The 22,076-nt window shown below is 39.1% G+C and overlaps 2 protein-coding genes across 2 annotated transcripts; one reads left to right on the forward strand and one right to left on the reverse strand.

The window, feature by feature from the left end:
- Nucleotides 1-1,816: 1,816 nt before the first annotated feature.
- Nucleotides 1,817-4,595, reverse strand: LOC144539898 (heat shock 70 kDa protein 12A-like). The gene is made up of 4 exons (XM_078286189.1): nt 4,311-4,595; nt 3,434-3,658; nt 3,164-3,335; nt 1,817-2,892 (listed from the first exon to the last, which is right to left on the reverse strand). Exons 1-4 carry the CDS (start codon nt 4,593-4,595, stop codon nt 1,817-1,819), a joined length of 1,758 nt encoding a protein of 585 aa, XP_078142315.1.
- Nucleotides 4,596-5,372: 777 nt separating this feature from the next.
- On the forward strand, nt 5,373-9,630 carry LOC144539926 (uncharacterized). Its single transcript, XM_078286268.1, has 9 exons — nt 5,373-5,565; nt 5,708-5,737; nt 7,298-7,375; nt 7,529-7,576; nt 8,406-8,453; nt 8,573-8,753; nt 9,020-9,121; nt 9,203-9,280; nt 9,421-9,630. Exons 1-9 carry the CDS (start codon nt 5,480-5,482, stop codon nt 9,613-9,615), a joined length of 846 nt encoding a protein of 281 aa, XP_078142394.1. The 5' UTR covers nt 5,373-5,479; the 3' UTR covers nt 9,616-9,630.
- Nucleotides 9,631-22,076: the final 12,446 nt, after the last annotated feature.

Genomic DNA, 22,076 nt, shown 5'->3' on the forward strand with positions numbered 1-22,076 from the left:
ACATATATAACTTTATGTTCAAATTAAATTGTGAATTTTTTTCATTCACAAGAATTTAAAAGATGCAGATGCAGTTTTCATTCTATATTTTCATTGTTACATCCATAAAAAGTCACCAGAAGATGCTCTTTGGTTTGGGGTTTTTTCTTTCAATGAAAAGAGAGTTCGAAGGCAGTCTTAATGCAAAAAATGAGAAATCCTTTATTGAATGACTAGTTCAAAACAACATATTAAAATTAACAAAAGTTAATAATAAAAAATGATCAAAGTATTTTGGCTATACTGTGGCCTTCATCAGGGAGTAGCACACCAAACTGTATGATGGACATGAAGAACAAAAACACTTCACATATTCAACACTTATATATAGATGCTTATGTTAATGCTGCACTACTGTGCTCATAATTATTAGTTAGGTTAATCTCATTGCTATAACTGGAAGTTAAAGAACCGCTATACAACACAGATAAAAATAAAAACACAGATAAAGATGCATCAGGGCATGATTTTGACAGTATAGTATATAATTTTGTCATTTGTTGAGACAATATTTTACCCTCTGTTTTGTTGTGAAGCAAAAGATTACAATGACCCCCTTTGCACCTGGTATTAACATGCGTCCTGTTGAATTTTAATCAGATAGAGCAAAAACCAAATGCTTTGGTAGTCAACACATTAAAGGATAAGGCTGGTGTTTTCTAATGCATTTCTTACCGTCAACAAATCCTGTGAAAATAACAAAATCAGCAATGAATTTGTTTTGCTAACAAGTCTCGTCCATGTAGCCGATGCCCAATAAAGCCATGTCCCAGCAGCCATAGAGCTCCATTGTATTAAAAAAAACTATTAAAAACACGTCAAAGAGCCATGCTGTTGCTCTGGCAGCATATTTCATCATCACGATGCACCGGGCCAACCGACTTTTTCCTCAAACAACTTAATAAGCCGACCGTAAACACGTTTTCCATCTCAGGAAAGTAGTTCCGTGGCACCGAAAATAGTCCCCGGCGTAATAAAGAATTTGTTCCCATTTGATTTGGTAAAAACTACAATAGCCTGACCTTTCATGGTAACAGTTAGCGATTTTTAAAATTGAAACTATGTCTTTGTGAGCTGTATTTCAAGGTTTTTAGCTTACAATTAGCCAATGACTTCCGGGTTGAAGGCTAAAAAGGGAACGTGGGAAGTCGGAAAGTGATGGGAGTAGGGCAAACGCATTGTTGATTTTGTTATTTTCATAGGATTTGTTGACGGTAAGAAATGCATTAAAAAACACCAGTGTTATCCTTTAACACTGTTCCCCATGGTCTGAAAACGTGGGTAGATTTGTCAATAGTTGCTTTTAAGAAATTATATCTCCAGGGAGGTCTGAGTCGTCGTTAAATCTCATGATAAGGTTACCAAGTTGGCAACAGTGAGATCAAGTGATGTACACAGCAATCTACATTTTGGCATGAGACAGAGAAATCCAGCTCTAATTAGAAACAATTCAGATATGAGACACATGTTAATGCCAAGTGTAAAGGGGGCCAATGTACGCAAAATATGTAGTGTTGTTCTGTAACATCAAAGTGTAAAACACTTTGATGTTTGTGAATGTTTCACTGTAGCATGTGTCAGCCGTTTTGAGAAAAAATAAAAAAAAACCTATTGACAGACATGAAAAACAAACACAACCTTTTAAAATATAAATATATTATAATATGAAAGAAAGTGGAAATCATATATCTTCCACTTTAGCCAATGCCAAACCATCCAACATTTTTGTAAGATTAGGCTTTTGCCTGTCATCTGCATCTGCCTACTATAGAATAACCTAGGCATAACTTAAGCCCCCAAGCTCTGATAGAGGAAACAGCTGCATTTTGGAGTGCATGAAGTCAATCTTGATAGATCCTGTTGAGTTGGAATCTATGTCAGTGGCTGTGGCTTGTATTTCTGTGGAGCCAAACTTGATTTCTAATTTGATCTTGCGATCCATGCCACGTTTAGTGTCAGGCATGCTAACTGCAAATGAACCAACTGGGTCAATTCCCCATTCATCCACATACTTAGGATCTTTTCTCTCTGTGCGATAAAAAGGAAACGTTCCCGCTGTCTGACCTGCTTCTATTGGAGTGAAGATGTGCTCTTTGGTTTCATTCCAACCCACATTTTGATCAATTTCCACCAGTTTCATGAAAACATCATCACACCAGTCACCCTCTTTGTTTGAGAACTTGTTTTCTGCCTTATGCCTGGACTCGTCAAACCTCTCACACGTACCAACTCCATAAGTAAAGGCACTTTTTCGTGATGCCACAACCTCTGGATGTCTTCCAAACATGACAGCTCCCTTCACGATTGCTTCTTGGGCCTTAAAAGGGCACAACACTTTACACTGACTGCCAAACTGCTTGTTAATGTGTTTGCGCAGAGTCACACTTGAGGCATAGCCCCCCACTAATACAATGTATTCAATTCTTAAATCTTTCTTCAAGATTTCTCTGAGATTCTTAGTGATCCCGCTAAGACTCTCATCAAAGAAAGACCTCATTTTCTCTTTTGAGATTTTGATTGCCCCGTCATCCCAGGATGCACCTTGCACTGTCTGGAAGAACATTTCTATGTTTTGCCTTTTCTGAGCTAATGCTGCTAAGTTAAACGGGCAGGAAATCTCCACATCCTCTTCCACACATTTAAGAACCGAGAAGCTGTACATCATCTTCTGAAACTCGCTGGGATAACTTCTTTCATACTCATCCCAGAGGTCATCAGAGAATACTTCTTTGAGGAAACTTTTGAACTTTTTGTCAACATTTTGCCCTCCCAGGTCATTACCAGAGGCCTTGTACAGCTCCTTCAGGGCTCCTCCATCCAGCACTTCATGTACAGTTATGTCAATAGTTCCACCTATAAGACAAAAAGGCTGCAATTAAAACTGCTGAGCAACTACAGCATTTGAGCTAATGATAAGTTCTTACAAATCTGGACACTACTACCTGAGGCAATAAGTAAAAGCTATGCTTAACAATAAATATTTTGCAGTCAAGTCAAATTTGAAATGGAAAATGGCAAATGTGCATTGTTGTGTATGCTGTTACCTGTGGAAATGCCACCCGATTTTAAATCTTATGTCTGGATAAGAAAATGTTTTCGTATATTTACTAACAGCACCACATACCTCCACAATCGACAACAATGTATTGTGTTCCAGGAGCTTGCTCTAGTGTGTTTTGGCCAACGGTCTCTGCTATGAAACCATCAGATGGGAGCTTCTTACACCAGACTGAGGCTGCCTCGGGTTCCAGAGCTATTACCAACCTGTCTGCTTTGTGTTCAGTCACAATACCAGCCTAGAAATAAAATAAGTCACACATTCTTGTTAATATGAAAAAGAAAATACGTATTGTATATTTTGCCAATCATTTCAGAATTTAACAAATGCACTTACCTCAGTTGCAGCTTGTCTCATGAACTGCTTTGCAGAAGGATCCCAGATAGCAGGCACAGTCAGCACCCAGGTGAAATCAGAGGCGGTGAACTTCGTCCCAGCTGTGTTGTTACTGATGGTTTTCAGTGCATGTTCCTTCAGGTAGCGCAGGGTTTCTGTGATTACCTTCAAGGCACTCATCGACTTGCCATTTATGGCTGCAATCATTACATCCCTGTTGAGTTGCTGGTGATGATTGACAAGATGTTAGTTCAAATATTATTAGAACCCTTTTTTATTATTATTAAGATCATCATACAAAACATAACCATTTGAGTCAGACTGAATCAGGAGTTAACATGGAAGATGCTTCTCTATTCTCATGTTGTTGCGTGCATTTCCCCTCTACCACTGTGCCATGGTTTGCCACCAAATTACTGTGTGGTGATGGAAAGGAGTCAAACTTGGAAGGTCTGAAGACAAAATAGTCTATAACCCATCTTTAGCACTGAATTACACTGCAATATATGGCAATAGTACACTAAGTGAGACACTGAGATTCAATCAATGTTATAAACATGATGTGAGGGTAGAACAACCGAAGTGAAAGAGCTACTTTCCAGCTTCAACCAACACTCAACTCTGATTCAATTCTCTTCTTCCTTTTGACTTGGTACTAAAGGTAAGACTTATCTTTTTTCTCTCCTGAAACTGTACAATACAGCTTTACAATAACATCTTGGAATGAAAATCATTTGTAGGTAGCTCTTATGTGTGGGTAACAACAAGACATATTTTGTAATCTAATCTACATTATAGGAAAACTGATATCCTGCCTTTATTCATGAGGCATTCAAAACTACTGTACATTTAGATTTACAGACCACTCTTTACTCACTTTTCCATAGAGTGACATCTTGAAGTTTTCAAAGAGGTAGTTTTTCTTTGCTTCCTCACTACGCATCGCTTTAGTGTATGCCATTTTGGCATCATAACCAAACTTGAGGAATTCTTCATTTTCATTAAAAAGAATGCAGGTAGGAGTCTTCAAGGTTTCAAATCCATGCTCTTTTCCCCAGGATGGCACAGTGGGTTCCGTTTGTGCCTGTCTGGGTGACACACTGAAGGCATATCCACTGTATGCAGTACCAAAGTCTATCGCTATGATAAACGAATCACCCATTTTAGAAACAGATCCAGCTAGTCTAGGTCAACAATGATGAAATAAAAAAATCAAAATGGCAATGACCAGCAGCAGCAGCAATGCTTCAAACAACGTGAAGAACCCTGTTTCACTTTGTGTATTTATAGCCTGCAAGCTTATCTTTTCTTTTGCTGAGGCCCAACCCCCTTGGAGTTTGTTGGAACCTACATTAGTACCGCTGACAGACAGAGTTGTAGCTTCAGTACACATCTGCCTTGGACAAGATAAGAGACAAGACAAACAGCAAAATGAGTACAAAAAAAAAGCCTAAGTGAGTAGTAAATGAAGTCAAGGAAACAAGTTCCGACAACTTTCCCATTGAAAAGTCTATACTGTAGAATACAGCAGCTGTTGAGTGGAGTGACATATTGTTTGCAGATGTAATTCCATTTATTCCTTTACAACAGTATAAGATAGAGATACATGCTGCTTGACAACATTTTTGTTATGCTTCTTTTGCAGCTGTTCTCCCCCAAGATATGACGAACACCCAAGACAACAGACTGAGAGGATGCAGCAACAGCGTGTCCAAAGGTTTGATTATCAACATTTTGATTCACACATCACAGTTTGAACTTGTGTCTTCACACACAGACTGCAGTCTTCATTCACTGAGACTTGCTGATTGTGATTAAATTAAGATGCAAATTTATAATTTGTTACTAGAAGCCTACAACACCTTACTTTTAGGAAAATGTTCAAAGAGCTTCTGTAAAATATGGAAAAATGATGAACTTGATTGACATAGACTTATCATTTAATTGCTGAATCCTAATTCAATGTGAGAAAGACATTCTGTATTAGTGTACTGCAGGTAATTTATCTTCTTTGTAAATTTAAAATGCAGGAACCCTGATAATGTGATGCCATCATCGGCTCTTTCTCCTAACCCCAAACTCTTTGTATGCAGTGGGCAAGTTCTTGATGCAGGATATCTACCAGAGCAGAGGTAGAGGTTGTTATTTGCTACAATTTGCTTCATTTCTCAGTGACTTCACATCCTATACATCTAAAAAGCATGAATTATGTTGATGAGATAACAAGTGAAAAATTAAAAATGACTAAACCGTTGATTTCTTCCACATATTCAGGGTCATTAACTATCAGACAGATCCTGGAAGGTATGCTATGCAACTGATCGTTTTTACTTACACTCATGGCATATAGCTGATATAAAATTGCACAAGAAGTTTCTACAATTTCCCCTTAATCTTATCATCTGCCTTTAAATACAGTTGTCAAATGGCATGTAGCTTGTTGTCATGTAGGTGAAAGATGCAGCACTGTTTGGTTGGCTTGGGCTAATATTAATTGTCACACAAACTAGGACATGTTCTTGCTATATTTGTATAATTTGTTGAATGGATCTATGTTGCTGACTTTTGAATAGAAGAGTGTTATACAAAATAGATGGAAATTGGTGGGGAAGATGAACTTTTTTGTCAGAACTTTACAGTAAACAGCTACCATATATGTTGTGGGTTTCTTTCATGGACACTGATGGAGCCTAGTTGATGACAAAATCTTTTGTCAGTGGAACTCCACTGGGAAATCCTGAAACTTTGCCTCTGAATTTGTCCCAGTATGTTTCATTACTGGATAATCAATCAACCACAAACAGTAAAGCCTGGCTCAAAAAAAAAAAGAAAATCATACACAAACAGACATCTGATATTGAATATTGTTTTCATTTCCTTTACACAGCCCAAGCTCTGAGAGAGATGCTTGTGTCGAATCAAGTTGCCATCGGTGTCAACAAAATGCACTAGACCATAAAAACAGGTGGGTTTCTGATAATATTGTATTCATTTTATGGCACGGACAGATAATCCAGAAAACATCATATGAACATGTATACATTTATGGCATTAAAGTTATGAATTACAGTGAATCTGTTTTAACCAAAATAACCATTTAAGATTATTTTAACACAGTATGGCTGAAATGGAAGAACATTACAAACAGAAACTTATGGAGGCGAGGTAAATATTTTTCTGAACATTCTTTTAATGGCAATTTAAAATATTGCACATGATATAGGCAATGAATTCAAGTTAGTTTCACATAGTTTCCTTGGTAACACTATTTGTAAAGGGTTTACATAATGTATTCTTAACAGGCATGTAACATGTTAAGGATTACATGTTTCGACTTATGTCACATGTTTCTTTAATGTACTGGATTTGAGAAAAGATCCTACAAAGCAATGCGTTATTGTTTTTTTTAAACTTATTTATTTAACCTTTACAAACTCAGGTTTGGTTTGCTGAACACAGACGCTCTTTTCCAGCAACGCCCTGCTCCACATTCACAATTACAAACACTCACATAGTTTCAAAGGCATTAACAATACACATGTTTATAGACACAAACACCAAAGTCATCAAAAATAGCAAGAAAAAAATATATAAACAGCAGTATTAAACAGCAAGAGAATAAAATAAAACTAATATAGTGGGTTTCTTTCATGGACACTGATGGAGCCTAGTTGATGACAAAATCTTTTGTCAGTGGAACTCCACTGGGAAATCCTGAAACTTTGCCTCTGAATTTGTCCCAGTATGTTTCATTACTGGATAATCAATCAACCACAAACAGTAAAGCCTGGCCCAAAAAAAAAAAGAAAATCATACAGAAACAGACATCTTATACTGACTACAATTTCCATTTCCTTTACACAGCCAAAGCTCCAAGAGAGATGCATGTGTCAAATCAAGTTGCCATCGGTGTCAACAAAATGCACTAGAACATAAAAACAGGTGGGTTTCTGATAATATTGTATTCATTTTATGGAACTGACAGAGATAATCCAAAAAACATCCCATGAACTACATACATTTATGGCATTAAAGTTATGAATTACAGTGAACCTGGTTTAACCAAAATAACCATTTAAGATTCTTTTAACACAGTATGGCTGAAATGGAAGAACATTACAAACAGAAACTTAAGGAGGCGAGGTAAATATTTTTCTGAACATTCTTTTAATGGCAATTTAAAATATTGCACATGATATAGGCAATGAATTCAAGTTAGCTTGACATAGTTGCCTTGGTAACACTATTTGTAAAGGGTTTACATAATGTATTCATAACAGGCATGTAACATGTTAAGGATTACACGTTTAGACTTCTGACACGTTTCTTTAATGTACTGGATTTGAGAAAAGGCCCTACAAAGCAATGCGTTATTGTATTTTTTAAACTTATTTATTTAACCTTTACAAACTCAGGTTTGGTTTGCTGAACACGGACGCTCTTCTCCACATTCACAATTACAAACACTCACATAGTTTCAAAGGCATTAACAATACACATGTTTATAGACACAAACACCAAAGTCATCAAAAATTGCAAGAAAAAAAATAGTATTACACTGCAAGAGAACTAACTAACTTTTAAAACATTTTCAATTTTAAATAGATGCTGATTCCATTGACTTTAAAATAGAGTGACTAGTTTCTGAAGCTTGAGCTCCCTCTACAGGTTGTTCCAAGTAGAGGTGCAGAGAATTCAAGAGATAAATTCATTATAAACCCTCAATAAATAAATAGCAATTAAAGGATAAAAGGACAGTTTGAGGCCAGACAACGTTCATAGAACAGTTTCAGCTACCATTAAGATGTGATCTATGGATTGGATACATAAAAAATATTGTTAGTAAATTGAAAAAATATAATCCTGTTACATGAATGTGTTACATGTTACAAACTTTAATTCAGCTGTTGATTTATGAACTTGTTGAATAAAAGCATGAGTCATTTTCACACACTACATTTTATCCCTACAGATCCGCCCTGAAAGAATCTGAAGAAGAATTTAAATCATTCAAAGACAGGTACATGCAGCATATTGAAAAAAGAAATTGCAATTTGCTGTATATAGTGTTGCCTTGGGAAACTCAAGCATGTAAATAAAGTAGGAGAAATCTTATTGTGTTTATCTCTCCTTGCATAGAATGGCAAGTGGAATCTCTCTTTCAATAAAGACAGGAGACTCTGAGAACATGAACAACCCAGTTAGTAAAACTCGACTGAAAGAGATGTACGACCAGCTCAGAATCATACAGTGGCCTAAAATCAAAGGCCACCTGAAATCAAATGATGACAACAAAAAGTCGGCCAAAAGGTTGATTCAGGTACGGTGCAGTCTGGTGACTCTAATATACTGATGCTGTTTGGGAAACTATTTTGTTTCCCACACGTTTGTTTATTTGGTTCTTTTGTTTGTTTTGAAATGTTTTTATTGCCTCCTTGTTTTATTTTGTTTTGTTTTGTATCTCACCTGCAAAAAATATTAATTTTATCTCTTCTTTCTGTTTTTATCCTCACATTTTATTACTGTGTCCTCATTAATGCATTTCTTTATCACTGTGAAATAAAACTAAACTATTGATATTCATAGTACATGTTTGATGATGCAAGAGAGCAAATGGGGAAAAAGAAGCAGCACATAGAGGAAATGTTTGACCTGAACAAGCACAGCAGAGGATCAACACCTCAGAAGGTACTGTAGGGCCACTGATGAAAACTGACACATTTAAGCTTGTGTTACTATACTTTTGTCAGCGTTCTTCCTTTCTTACAGGTTACAGAGTACAAACTGTCAACAGTTCAAAATCTTCAAATGGCTCTGTATTACAGCAGAAAAGAAGATATTGTTAAGGTATGTCTGATGTATGTCAGTGTTTTGTGCACCGAAAAAGTTCAGAAATTTGTGGACCAAATGGACAAATGGGAATGGGAAATTTAGCTTTAATTTGCTAGATTCAACATGTAAAACTTTCTCACCTTCTAATTTTGCAGACTCCTTTCCTGGAACACAAAGCACATCTCGCTGCTGAATGCTACTGGTTGGGTTGTTTGATGGCTTTGAACAATCCTCCTCTTCAGCCCGACTGGGAGAAGCACGTTCCTGGGCCGGACGCTTGGGATATTTTCCCCTCTGACATCAAATGTGTTTCAATGGAGCAAAGAAGTAAAGAATCTGTCTGGTTGTGATGAGGAGAACCAAGCTGATCACATGTGTTGCTCAGTGTTGATGCTCAGGTGTCATGAATCATGAATTATACTATTTAGCAAAACCTGCAAAGGTTTTGATCAAGCTTGCATTTGTACAGTGCTACATTATATTCAACTTTTTAACCACTTATCAGCTTCATTAATTTGAAATCAGACATTCTGTATAGTTCTAATTTGATGTATTTTAAATCTTGTATTAATAAGTTTCAGATTATTTAGTATGAAAGGATACTTAAGGTTTCATCAATTATTGTTGACAATATTTGCAAACAATCAAAGTTTCTGTTTTCTATCTTATTAAATAAAGTTGAGTGAATTAAATTAGTTACTGTTTGACTGTTTTTCACAATTACTCTTTACACATCTTACACTATAGACAGCAGGGTTAATGTGATAAATTACTCAGTGCAGCCTATTGCCTTTTACTCCATGCTATGGGCAGAGTTCTAAGCAACAATTGCATGGGATAAGAGGTATAGCTTACTCTTGGCTGAAAAGCTACTTGGAAAACAGACAGCAATGTGTGCAAATTAATGACACTGTGTCAGGATTTAGGAAGGTCACCTGTGGAGTACCCCAGGGATCGGTGATTGGTCCAAAACTTTTTATACTTTATATTAATGATATTTGCAATGTTACTGAATTGTTAAAATTTGTCATTTTTGCAGACGATACCAATTTATTTTGCTCTGGGAAAAATTTAAAGGAACTTTTGTATGCTACTGAAAGGGAGCTGGAAATCCTCAAAACTTGGTTTGATGTTAATAAATTGTCTCTCAATATTAAGAAAACTAAATTTATGGTTTTTGGAAATCGAAAAGAAATTGATGGGGATATTGAATTAAAAATCTGTGATGTTGAAATTGAAAGAGTTTTTGAGACAAAATTCCTAGGGGTTGTGATTGATCATAAATTAACATGGAAACAACATATTGACTATATTAAAGGAAACATTTCAAAGTCAATAGCAATCCTGTATAAATCTAGAGATATATTAAATCATAAGGCTTTGTATATAATTTACTGCTCACTTATACTTCCTTACATATCTTACTGTGTGGAATTGTGGGGGTCGACTTTTAAAACGACTATAAATTCAGTCTTACTACAAAAACGAGCCATATGTATTATTAATAAGGCTGGTTACTATGATCACACTAATCCATTGTTTATAAAATCCCATGCTATGAAATTTAATGATTTGGTATATTATAAAATAATGCAAATAATGTTCAGAGCTAAAACAAAGTCACTCCCAGATAAATTTAAGAATGTGTAACTCGCTTTTGGTTTTCAAAAGAATGGTTTATAAAGCTATTTTTGAGGGTTACAAGTGTGAATGATTTTTATTTTATTATCATTTTTTATTTCTGGGGGGTAGCTTAAATTGATAATGTAGGATAGGCATATATAAGCATTATGCTTCTGCCTGTGCCTTTTCAGTCACTACTTTTTTTTTTTGTTTATACTGTCTAGACTGCTTATACTTATTGTATATTAGATTATATATTGTATATACTGTTTATACTTATTGTATTGTGTGTGATGACTGAATAAAATACTACTACTATGTTAAAGCATGGTTGTAGGCTTTGTCTATTATAGATGGATGGTAATTTCTTTCATAGAATCTTGATTTCATCTCATCTGCCTTGCATTTGAATTCATCCAGTTCTGAGCAATTTCTCCTTAGTCGTAAGAACTGTCCCTTAGGTATATTTCAAGTGGTTTGGGTGGTTGCTGTTATGGTGGAGGAGGGTATTGCGTTCCATGGGCTTCCTGTAGATTGAGGTATGAATGCTTCCGTCCTGGTGTTTAGAGGTGGTAAGGTCCAGAAAGTTAATAGTGTTGGGGTTATATTCCATTGTGAATTTGAGAAAAGAGCTACTTGAATTCACATATGTCTGAAACATTTTGAGTTCTTCCATTGTGCCATTCCAAAATATCAAGATATCATCTAAAAACCTTTTCCACAGCTTTATCTTTGTTCTGAATGGATTTGCGATTTTTGCATATAATTTGAGACTTGCAGTTGTATATCACCATTTGTGAACATGTGAAAACATTTTGCATGGATGTATTTGAATGTGTAAAAAAGATTTAAGCAAACAAAAATAATGTGTAAATGTGTAGAAAAGATTTGTAGTTGTAAACAACATTTTGTGAATGTGTAAATAACATTTGTGGACAAATGATTTCAAATGTGAGGTTGCAAAAAAAATCAGAGCAAACAGATAAGGTTTTGTGAATGTGTAATGGAAGATTCAGAGCAGCCAACGTCAAACGTCAAAATTTTTGTGGGATAAAATCAAATTGGTATCATCAGCAAAGATGATTGGAAGTAAGGTCGAAGACACAGCAGCAAGGTCATCTGTCTACTAATTCCAGGAATCTCTGTCTGTGTGTGTGTATGTGTGTGTGTCCTTCGCATATCTCGAGAACCGTCCGTCCGATCTACTTCACACTTGGCGGGTGCATTGCTGGGGACCCAAGGACGTGCAGTGTCGGATTTGGTGCAATTTGGACACGCGACACATATAATAAACTTTGACTAAACAAGCGAACAGCGAGCCGCTCAGCTCTGTGTCTGAGTGCAGCGGGGGCTGTTTGATATAAACACCATCACATCACAGCGGGGCGGGGCTTCAGGGCTCTGACTGGCTGAGCGGGACAAAGGCACGCACCCCGCTCAGTTAAACTGCCCGAGAGAGAACAACGAGCGCACACAGGAGAAAAAAGCAGAGGCGGAGGCAGTAAAACTAGCCAATAGGAGCGCAGACACGTTTGATTGGCAACAGAATCAACCAATGGAAGGCTGTAAACTGCTTCTACGGTTCAAGCGCAGTTTAGTCTCACTGGTGAAGTCTGACCCAAGGACATGCAATGTCGAATTTGGTGCAATTTGGACACGCGACACGTTCAATATTACTAAACTTTGAATAAACAAGCGGACAGCGCTCTGTGCAGCAGCGGGGCTCAAGCGGTACGGGCACGCGCGGTTCTTGAGAAAGCTGCACTACGGGCACGAGCGGTACGGGCACGTGCGGTTCTCGAGAAAGCTGCACTACGGGCACGAGCGGTTCTCGAGAAAGCTGCAAGCAGCAGTCGGCTCTGTTGAGCTGGAGGTTGTCGTCGCACCATCCAACAAAATTCTCCATCAGCTCTCTGTATTCCTCCTCATTGTGACGCAGCTGACAATGGAGGAGTCATCGGAGAACTTCTTTAGATGGCATGTTCCAGAGTTGAAGCAGAAGTCTGAGGTGTAGAGGGAATAGAATAGAAATGGTGACAGTACGGTTCCTTGGGGTGCGCGGTGTTGCCCAGCATCATGTCTGACAGGCAGCCCTGCAGACAGACGTATTGTGGCCTGCCGGTGAAGTAGTCCATGATCCAGGCCACGAGGTTGTGGTCTACCTGCGTCTCCGAGAGCTTCTCTGCCAGCAGGAGTGTCTGGATACCTGTTGTTGAAGGCACTGGAGAAGTCAAAGAACATGACTCTCACAGCTCCCCCTGGTGTCTCCAGGTGTGAGTAAGCCCTGTGTAGCAGGTAGATGATGGCGTCCTCCACGCTGATGTGGGCCTGGTATGTGAACAGCAGGGGATCCAGGGGCCAGTCCAGCCGCCATTCTCTCAAAGTTCTTCATGACGTGAGGTCAGAGCGACTGGCCTTAAGTCACTGAGAGAGCTGGGATGTCCTTTCTTGTGCACTGGGACAATGCAGGAGGTCTTCCACAGCTGGGGCACTTTCTTCAGCCTCAGAGACAGATTGAAGAGGTGCTGAAACACTCCTACAAGCTTCCCAGCACACACCTTGAGCACCCTGGGGTTGATGTTGTCTGGACCCTTTGCTTTGTTTATTCGCAGTTTAGAGAGCTGCCGTCTCACCTGACAGGATGTGATGATGGGCTGGGGGACAGGAGAGGAGGTGTTGAGCTGTCCTCTGATGTGGAAGACAGACTGGGGCTGGAAGAAGAGGTGGAAGGGGGGACCTGCATACAGCAGGTCCAAGATCTTGTTCTCCCTTGTTTTACAGGTCACTGTGTGAAGTTTGTCAGGGTTCTGGAGAGTGGGACATGGTTGAAATCTCCAATGATGAAGGCCCTGGGGTGTTTTGTCTGTAATCCCGCGACGGTAGAGTGGATGAGATCACTAGTGCTTGCCATCACTTCCAACGGTGGAATGTAAACAACAACCACAATGGTGTGCGAAAACTCCCAAGGCAGATAGTATGGCCTCAGACCAACAGCCAACAGCTCGATATCTGGAGTACAGATGCGTGCCTTCACAGTAATATGTCCTGGGTTACACCATCTGGAGTTAACTAAGACGGCTAGACCTTCTCCTCCTGCACTAGCGTAAAGCCGGCTAGTTCAACTGAACAGTCTGGTATATTGCCATTCAGCCATGTCTCCGTGAAACACAACACACTGCACTCCCGGTACTCACGCTGGCTGCTCGTCAGGGCTGAGAGTTCACCAGTTTTTTTTGGCCAGCGATCTCACATTCCCCATGACCACCGATGGAAGACAAAGTTTAAATCTCCTATTCCTCTCCGTCTTATTCCTCACCCTCACACCGACTCTCATTCCCAGTCGATGTCTCCTCAGCTCCGCAGGTATTTTTGCATAGAGCTAGAATGTTAAAGTAGTGCAAAAGTAGTGCAAAGGTAGTGCAACAAAAACAAATAAATGTAGAATCATTTCTCCCTCATGTGACAAGCATCTGCTTAAGAAAACCAGTCAATTCAAATTTCCAAATGTCACAGTATCCTTAACATATTCTTAATGGCAAGTGAAACTCTCCTTTTGCAAAGTTCTGTCTAGGTGCAGCACATAGAAACAATCTATTTTCAGTAAAAATGCAATGCCTATATTCTACTCCTACACCATGCAGCAGAGGTAGTATTAATAATACTACATGAAAATATGAAAACATCTCCTCAACTCTAAACTGAAGGAGATCCAATTGTTCTTATACATTTAATGCCATTCTGGTCCCCTACACTATGGGACCAGAATGGCAAGAAAGATAAAGTGAGTCAAAACATGTTATTCAAGTTCAACTTTATTTATTTATATAGTGCTTTATCACAAGCATGTCTCAAAGGACTTTGAGATTAATTGCTTATTGCTAATAAAAGTTAATCTGTAGCTGTTACAGAGATCGAAAGTACATAATTACCAGTAACCCTATTACAATGCTCTGTGCCAGGGTTCAACCGACATGAGTCTTTGAAGGCCGATACCAATGTGTTGGATTGAAGCTGTTGATGGCCACTATTTTGTGCTGATATTCAATATCTTTAAATTTAAATTTTTTTCATGCCAAAAAATTACTAGCATTCAGTGTTTCCACCTGAATTTTATTCTTGTCAGGGTGGAAAATCTTCTGAAACAGCCTTTAGACCATCAAGGGGTACTAAAACTCTCCACTGAAACCCAGACTATTGAAATTGTCTTGCGTAGGTTAGCAGCTGTTAAGGTGATCCACATCACCTAATGGAAGGGAAACTCTGGGATACATTAGGACTTTAAATTAATTTACAGAAGATATTCTTGAAAAATGAAATCATTAAATAAAATAAAGAAAACAAAATATCATTGCAGGTTTTGAAGAATGTTTTTATGTAACTGATACATTGGCAGCCCAATATACCAGTCTAACCCTACTTTGTACTATATTAGAAGAATTTTAGAGTAATGCCACTTTTCTGGGAGTATTTTTTAAAGTAGATATTTCTACTTTTACTTGGGTAGGCCTTTGTTTGATTTTGAGACATAAGAGTGATGAGCACAATGCGATCTGACATTTACAGTAAAATAGTCATTCTTGACTTCATCTCCTGTACTGTAGGCTAAGTGTTGTTATTGCATTGTTGTTCATATAAGAGGTAAAAAAGGACCCATCCCCAAACACTGGGCAGATAACGACCCATCAAATTATCTGCAAGGAATGCCAAAATGGGTACTTGGGTTAATTTTGGGAGTATGGTTGTAACCCAACATGGAAAAACACACATTATTTTTTGCTTGTCATAGATTACTGATCTTTGCTTCAGAGTTTTAACATAGCTTTTTCATAATAGCATCATAAAATTATTTTGTTTGAATTGTTAACTGTTTAATCCAAAAAGCAGTGTTGAGACCATTTGTATTTTTTATATACCACTTGTACTTTTATAGACTATATACAGTATATACTATATACTATATTATAGGCTATATAGGCTATACGTATATAATGACTTAATGGCAAGTGAAACTCAAATGCAAATTTCTGTCTAGGTGCAGCACATAGAAACAATCTATTTTCAGTAATTTGTTTAATAGGAACACAAAAGTGCAATGCATATTCTCTACTCCCACATCATGCAGCAGAGGTAGTAATAATAATACTACATGAAAATCTGAAAACTCTCCTCAACTCTAAACTGAAGGAGATCCAATTGTTCTTATACATTTAATGCCATTCTGGTCCCCTACACTATGACACTAGGACAGGAATGGCAAGAAAGATAAAGTGAGTCAAAACATGTTATTCAAGTTCAAGTTTATTTATTTATATAGCGCTTTATCACAAGCATGTCTCAAAGGACTTTGAGATTAATTTCTTATTGCTAATAAAAGTTAATCTGTAGCTGTTACAGAGATCGAAAGTACATAATTACCAGTAGCTCTATTACAATACTCTAATATACTAGGGTTCAACCGACATGGTAAAACAATTTTGAGAGAAAGGAGTAAAGGTAGCTTATCTTGCGTTAACTCAGTTAAATCAGCCCTACCCAATCTGAGGTCAGTTGATCTTGAGTGAAGCAGCCTCAGCAGGGAATACCTCATTTGGTATTAAAGAGACAACTCTTTAGCCCCAGTTGGCAGCCTCAATCCCCAATGGGATGCTCCACTCAGTGAGTAGGCTGGGAGGATGTTGTCCTGACGTTCAATGACAGTCTCTTCGGGTGGAGTGGCTACACAAAGTCTTGCTGATGTTGATTCTTGATGAAGTTGAATCTTAAAAGATTATTTTTGTGTTGGTTCAGCTTACAAGAGCATGTCTTTTCTTTTGTAGTGTTGCAAAGTCCGGCTCTTTTACGAGATTCGGTTCGTTATGAGTCACTCAGTGAGAAGTTGTTCAATTGATTCTTTTGTTCATTTGATTCAGTTGGCCATTATGCGCAGGAGTCAAAAGAGCGGGTTGGCTCCACGTAATTCTTGTTTACTTATGTATAAACTTAGGAGAGTTGTGAACGATGTAAAGTCTACCCAATACCACTATAAAATTCATGAAAGTCTTTCAATCAATGAGAACCGTGTAGACTCAATCAAGGTGAACCATACATGTCGATTAGAAAAACCAAGCGCATTTTTTTCTCGTTCATCACTTGTCAACTTATATAACATTACAAAAGTGGGAAATGCTACAAGTAACTAAACAAAACAAATAGGCTAGGTCAAATAAAAAGCAAGTAAACAAAACAAAAGTGAAATAGGAAATATTAGAGACTTCCAGGTCATGTGGATCCCATGCTGTATGTATGCCAGAGAGTTTTAATTTTTTGAATCTGCATGCGCTCCAGCTCTTCACTTATATGTTCCTGCTTTCTGCCCGACCAGACGCTCTCTGCTTTACTATCTATTTTTGGAAATATTTTCCTGTTTTTCCTGCTGCACTGCTCAAAACTATGAGAGTTTACTGCAGTGTGGTGTGTGGATAACACATGGCCCCCCTCGGATTAGAGTCTACAAGATGCACGGACTGCTTTCAACTGTTACAGAAGATTGCTGTACTTGAAACCAGGATTCTCGCATTGGAAAAAGCTGGATAACTTCATGACACACTAAAAATGTCTCCTATCGGTGAGCTGATACAACCTAGCACAGCTAAGCAGGCTCAAAATGAAGAATTGTGTATAAATGATACTATAACGTTTCTAAAACTTGGTAAAACTGAGCCAGTACAAGGAAAGCCCTCTGAGCCTAAAGAGAATACTAACAGCTGGCACAAGTTTGGCACAAAGCCCAAGAATAAAGGCAGAACCGTAGTCCAGAATGGAACACAGCTAAGGAAGCCAGCTCATTCGACACCGGGCACCTGCACCAGAAGATGGCCAACTAAAGATGCAAAAAATCAGAGACTGTCTGTTCTCCAGCCGTAAGGTTGATGGTGACTGCGCAGTCACCATCAACCTTACGACTGGAGAATAGGTTTGAACCGTTACAATATCTGCATGAATTAGAAAATGAGGGCACTGCTGACCAGTTGCACAAGAGAGAACAAGGACGGATTATTGTACGCATTATGGTGAGGGAGAAAGACCAAAGAAAGCTCACTCAAGGACTAAACCGTGACCCCCCATCGGATCAAGCGAGCGAGCCGCCCACTCTTATTGTGGGAGACTCCGCTATCAAAGACATTAGCGGTACGATGTTGAAAACATGTTGTTTCCCAGGTGCAATGGTCAGTGACATCAATGATAAAATCCCCCAGATATTGTCTGATCATCCAAGAATAAATCAAATCATTGTTCATGTGGGGACAAATGATACTCGCAGAGAGCAGTCAGAAACGCTAAAGCAGGACTTTATGAAATTGTTTGACAGACTTGGCCAACTAAAGATTCAGTCATTTATCAGTGGTCCCCTACCAACAGTGGACAGAGGAATCAACAAGTTCAGCAGACTCCTAGCACTGAACTCATGGCTTTCCACATTGTGCAGTTCAAAAGGACTGAACTTTATTGATAATTTCAATCTGGGGACGCAACAACCGTTTCAAACCTGATGGCCTACATCCAAACAGATTAGGGGTGAAACTACTAATGGGGAATCTTCAGTACTCCCTTCATCTCCCATCTGCCCCCTGCCCTAATGCGCTGCAGTCCCGATATCAGCAGCCCAAGGTCAACCACTCTGCGTTGATCCTGTCCTCTCCTATTGGTGCCTGTGTCATATTCTAACCTCTCTCCTCTCTCCCACTCAGCTGCTCCTGGTTGTTCCCTCAGATGTTCCTGGTTGGCCTGACGACCACATTATAAAGAGGCCAGGCACATTCAGCTTGGTCTCCCTCCTCTAATCACAGCCATGTGGTGACCCTCCATGGTGTCGATTTGTGTTTTTGTGTCAGCTTATGTTATTGACCTCCTGGTGAAACGAGCTATTCTTTGGAGGTCGTAACATAATTTGGGGGCTCATCCAAACTTTGAGGGCATGTTTTTTCCTGATGTTTGGGGTTTAGACGTGTTTTTTGTGGTTCGGCTTAGTGGTAGGCTCCTAGTGGCAGTAGTAGTCTAGTGCTTAGGCATGGTTAGCCATGTGGACTGCTGTGTTACTCTGGTATTGTTTGTAGCACTTTTTTTTATGCAGTAAACTGGCTTGGATAGTGGCACTACATGACGCATGGATTGCTTGGTACCTTTTTGGGGTGCAGTGTTCACTCTGATTGTGTTTTGGATAGGTTTTGGGAATAGTAATTGTGTGGTCTAAGGTGGCTTGTTTGTTGCACTTTTGTGCTGTTCTGTCATTCTTATGCTAAATGCAGATTACATGATTTTGAGAATCCCCAAATCGCTGTACCGCGCACATTACACAACATTATTTCTTGTAATCTGTTGTCTTGTCGACGTAGCGGTGCGCACACTACACAATCGAGCGCAGACGAGGTGCACAAATTACAAGATCTTTCACCTAGAGGGATCCCTGACAAAGAACGATACACCATTTTCTCACGAAAACACACACGAGAAGTGGCCCTGAATGAATACTGATGTGTATGTAAATGTGCTTGTTATTCCATTCTCTGTGAGAAAATGTCAAAGTCTGAGTCAGACAGAAAGCCGGACCCTTTATAAAACTAAAAAGAAAAAAGAAATGGTCCGATATGAAGGTTGACGCCAAGAAGCGCATTGCTTTCAACCTTTCACATTAATTTGATTTGAATAAAAAACGCATAACAGTCTTAAGAAAAGACTAGACAAGCTTTTTGTTCCCATTTTCTGACTCGGGGTATCAGACTGAGGGTGCGACCGGCGGCGAACAGCTGGCTGAAGAGGATGGCTGCGCGCTGGGCACCGGCGTCTCCAATGCACCCGTGCGTCATACCATAACATCATCATCGTTTTATTACCTTGTGACATCCAGTCCAATTGCTTAACACCTTGAATTTGTCACATTTAAATGAGGCCATTGGTTGTGTGTGCATTTATGTTGGCTGAAAAACGGCAGAAGAGGACAAAATATAGAATATGGTGGAGGGAATGGTTGGAGACGTGGGAAGCAAGGACTGTCTGTTCTGCAGCCTCGCCTTGCCCCCTGCCTGGTTTCCTGTCACGCTTTCATTGGCTGTTGCTCATCGCCGTCCTCAGTACTTGTCATACACTGCTCAAACTATGAGACCAGTTCAGATTTTGTGCTGAGAATTTCAAACATGTTTGAAAATGTCGATGGCTCCAAGACTGGGTCAGAACGCGTCTCTGAATTGGTCATACTTAAAGAGCGTCAGTGACGGGCGCAAGCACCGATTTGGCTCTGACCTGGAGTTTTTGTCCCCAATCTCAAAAACTTGTCTGGGATGGGAAAATCAGGGCTACAATCGTGTAGTCTGCAGGCGGCATTAGTTGCTTTTCAATTCAAGGTTGATGAGTTTGTTGAGGCTCCTAGCCTAGAAAGGTTTCACCGCTGTACCATGGATGGTCTAGTGTTGATTGCTGATCATTATGAAATATCGATTCCAAAGCAAGCAAAAAAAACAGACGATCAAGGCGCAGTTGTGGGCGGCCTTGGTTGATAAAGGGGTTTTACCGCATACTCCTGGCACGCCTACAACTCCTGCGAAGTCTGATCAAAGCATCAAGGAAATGATTCAACTTAAAGGTCCCATATTGTGTAAAACAGGATTTCCCTTGCCTCTTTGATTATAAAGGAGTTGGGTGTGCTATATAATGTAATTTTATGGTGTCACAAAGCTTCGCTCATTATCATTTTTGTAAGAAATAATAGTTTAACAAAGTGTTTTTTTCAAAGCGGTTGAGTGGTTGTCATTGTTTATTACTGGAGAGTTTTCCCTGCCTCTCGCTGTCTGCAGCTGGTGTCTCGCGTTTCACTCTTGAAATGGTTAGCCAATCAGAACAGAGGGTCATTAATATTAATGAGCCTTAAAGACACAGCAACAGAAACGACCTGTTCTTGGCAAGGCTGAGAGAGCTGCTGGAAAATGAGCATGTAAAAATGGATTGAGTGTTTTTGGTCCATGACACCACACAAACAGCTTTGATGGACCTCAAGACATAAAATAAAACACTAGAAAGTGTAGAATATGGGACCTTTAAAGAGCTTGAGGTTGAGTTACAGCAAATAGCCTTAAAAGAGCAAGAGGGTTAGGGTTAGTTTAAGTTTCTAAATGATCACGAAATTAAAAGGCTTGAGGAGGAAACCAAGAGACCGGAAATCCATTTACGTGAACTGGAACTTTTTTTTTGTTGTGAGCAAAGACATTCGTTTGGTTCCTCCGTTTAGCGAGAGAGATGTTGACAAATATTTCACATTGTTTGAGCGTGTGACTACGTCATTGAAGTGGCCTAAGAACCTGTGGACAATGTTACAATGTGCCCTAGTCGGCAAGGCTCGGGAGGTGTATTCCTCATTGTCGGTGGACAACAGTCTTAACTATGATTTTGTGAAAACTGCCGTGCTTAAGGCATATGAGTTGGTGCCTGAAGTGTACCGTCATAAGTTCTGACGTTTCAGGAAGCAGGAAAACCAAACATATGTCGAATTTGCTCGTGAAAAGGAGGCTCTGTTTGAGCGCTGATATGTGTCTCAAGGCGTGAAAGATTTTGCTCAGTTCACAGCGTTGATGGTAATTTTTTTTTAGAAATATTTATTTATTTTAGAAACTTCCGGTCTTCTGGAAAGAGTGACAACATACCTGAATGAACAGAAGGTCTCGGATGTTTCTCAGGCCGCTGTACTTGCGGATGAGTATGCTCTCACTCATAAGGCTGTTTTTGTTGATTGGTCCTCTGGTTTCAATGGAAAAACTGCAGATTGCAGTAATAATTCCAGGGATAGTGTCAAAGGTTCTTCTGTGCCAGTTGATGGTAGCAGTATTCCAAGGCTGGGTGAAGTTAAAGCTGATAAGGATTTGGGAGCCAAAGAAAATCCAATGCGCTTTTATTGCAAAAAGAGGGGTCATATTGTTGCAAACTGTGCTGTGCTAAAGAAGAAAAATGCGAAGCCAGTAGCTTTGGTAAATAAACAGAAGGCACCTGAAATTCCTGTTTTGAATGAATGTGATGATCTTGCGGATTTTGCTCCTTTCATCATGAAAGGCTTTGTGTCTATGGTGGGATGAGACTAAGAAAGTGCCTGTGACAATCTTGTGTGATACTGCAGCTTCTCAGTCATTTTTGGAGGATGTGTTGCCGTTTTCGGATAAGTCCTCTG

Source organism: Centroberyx gerrardi, chromosome 10, assembly GCF_048128805.1.
Source record: "Centroberyx gerrardi isolate f3 chromosome 10, fCenGer3.hap1.cur.20231027, whole genome shotgun sequence".
In the NCBI taxonomy this organism is placed as follows: domain Eukaryota; kingdom Metazoa; phylum Chordata; class Actinopteri; order Beryciformes; family Berycidae; genus Centroberyx; species Centroberyx gerrardi.

What these genes read in the sequence shown, in the direction of transcription:
- LOC144539898 (XM_078286189.1), bottom strand. Translation starts at nt 4,595, where the DNA reads ATGGGTGATTCGTTTATCATAGCGATAGACTTTGGTACTGCATACAGT. An exon ending in TGAGACAAGCTGCAACTGAG is followed by an intron (nt 3,336 to 3,433) that starts GTAAGTGCATTT and finishes TTTTATTTCTAG; the next exon opens with GCTGGTATTGTGACTGAACA. An exon ending in CATTGTTGTCGATTGTGGAG is followed by an intron (nt 2,893 to 3,163) that starts GTATGTGGTGCT and finishes TTTGTCTTATAG; the next exon opens with GTGGAACTATTGACATAACT.
- LOC144539926 (XM_078286268.1), top strand. Translation starts at nt 5,480, where the DNA reads ATGCCATCATCGGCTCTTTCTCCTAACCCCAAACTCTTTGTATGCAGT. An exon ending in TTTAAATCATTCAAAGACAG is followed by an intron (nt 8,454 to 8,572) that starts GTACATGCAGCA and finishes CTCCTTGCATAG; the next exon opens with AATGGCAAGTGGAATCTCTC. An exon ending in GAGGATCAACACCTCAGAAG is followed by an intron (nt 9,122 to 9,202) that starts GTACTGTAGGGC and finishes CCTTTCTTACAG; the next exon opens with GTTACAGAGTACAAACTGTC.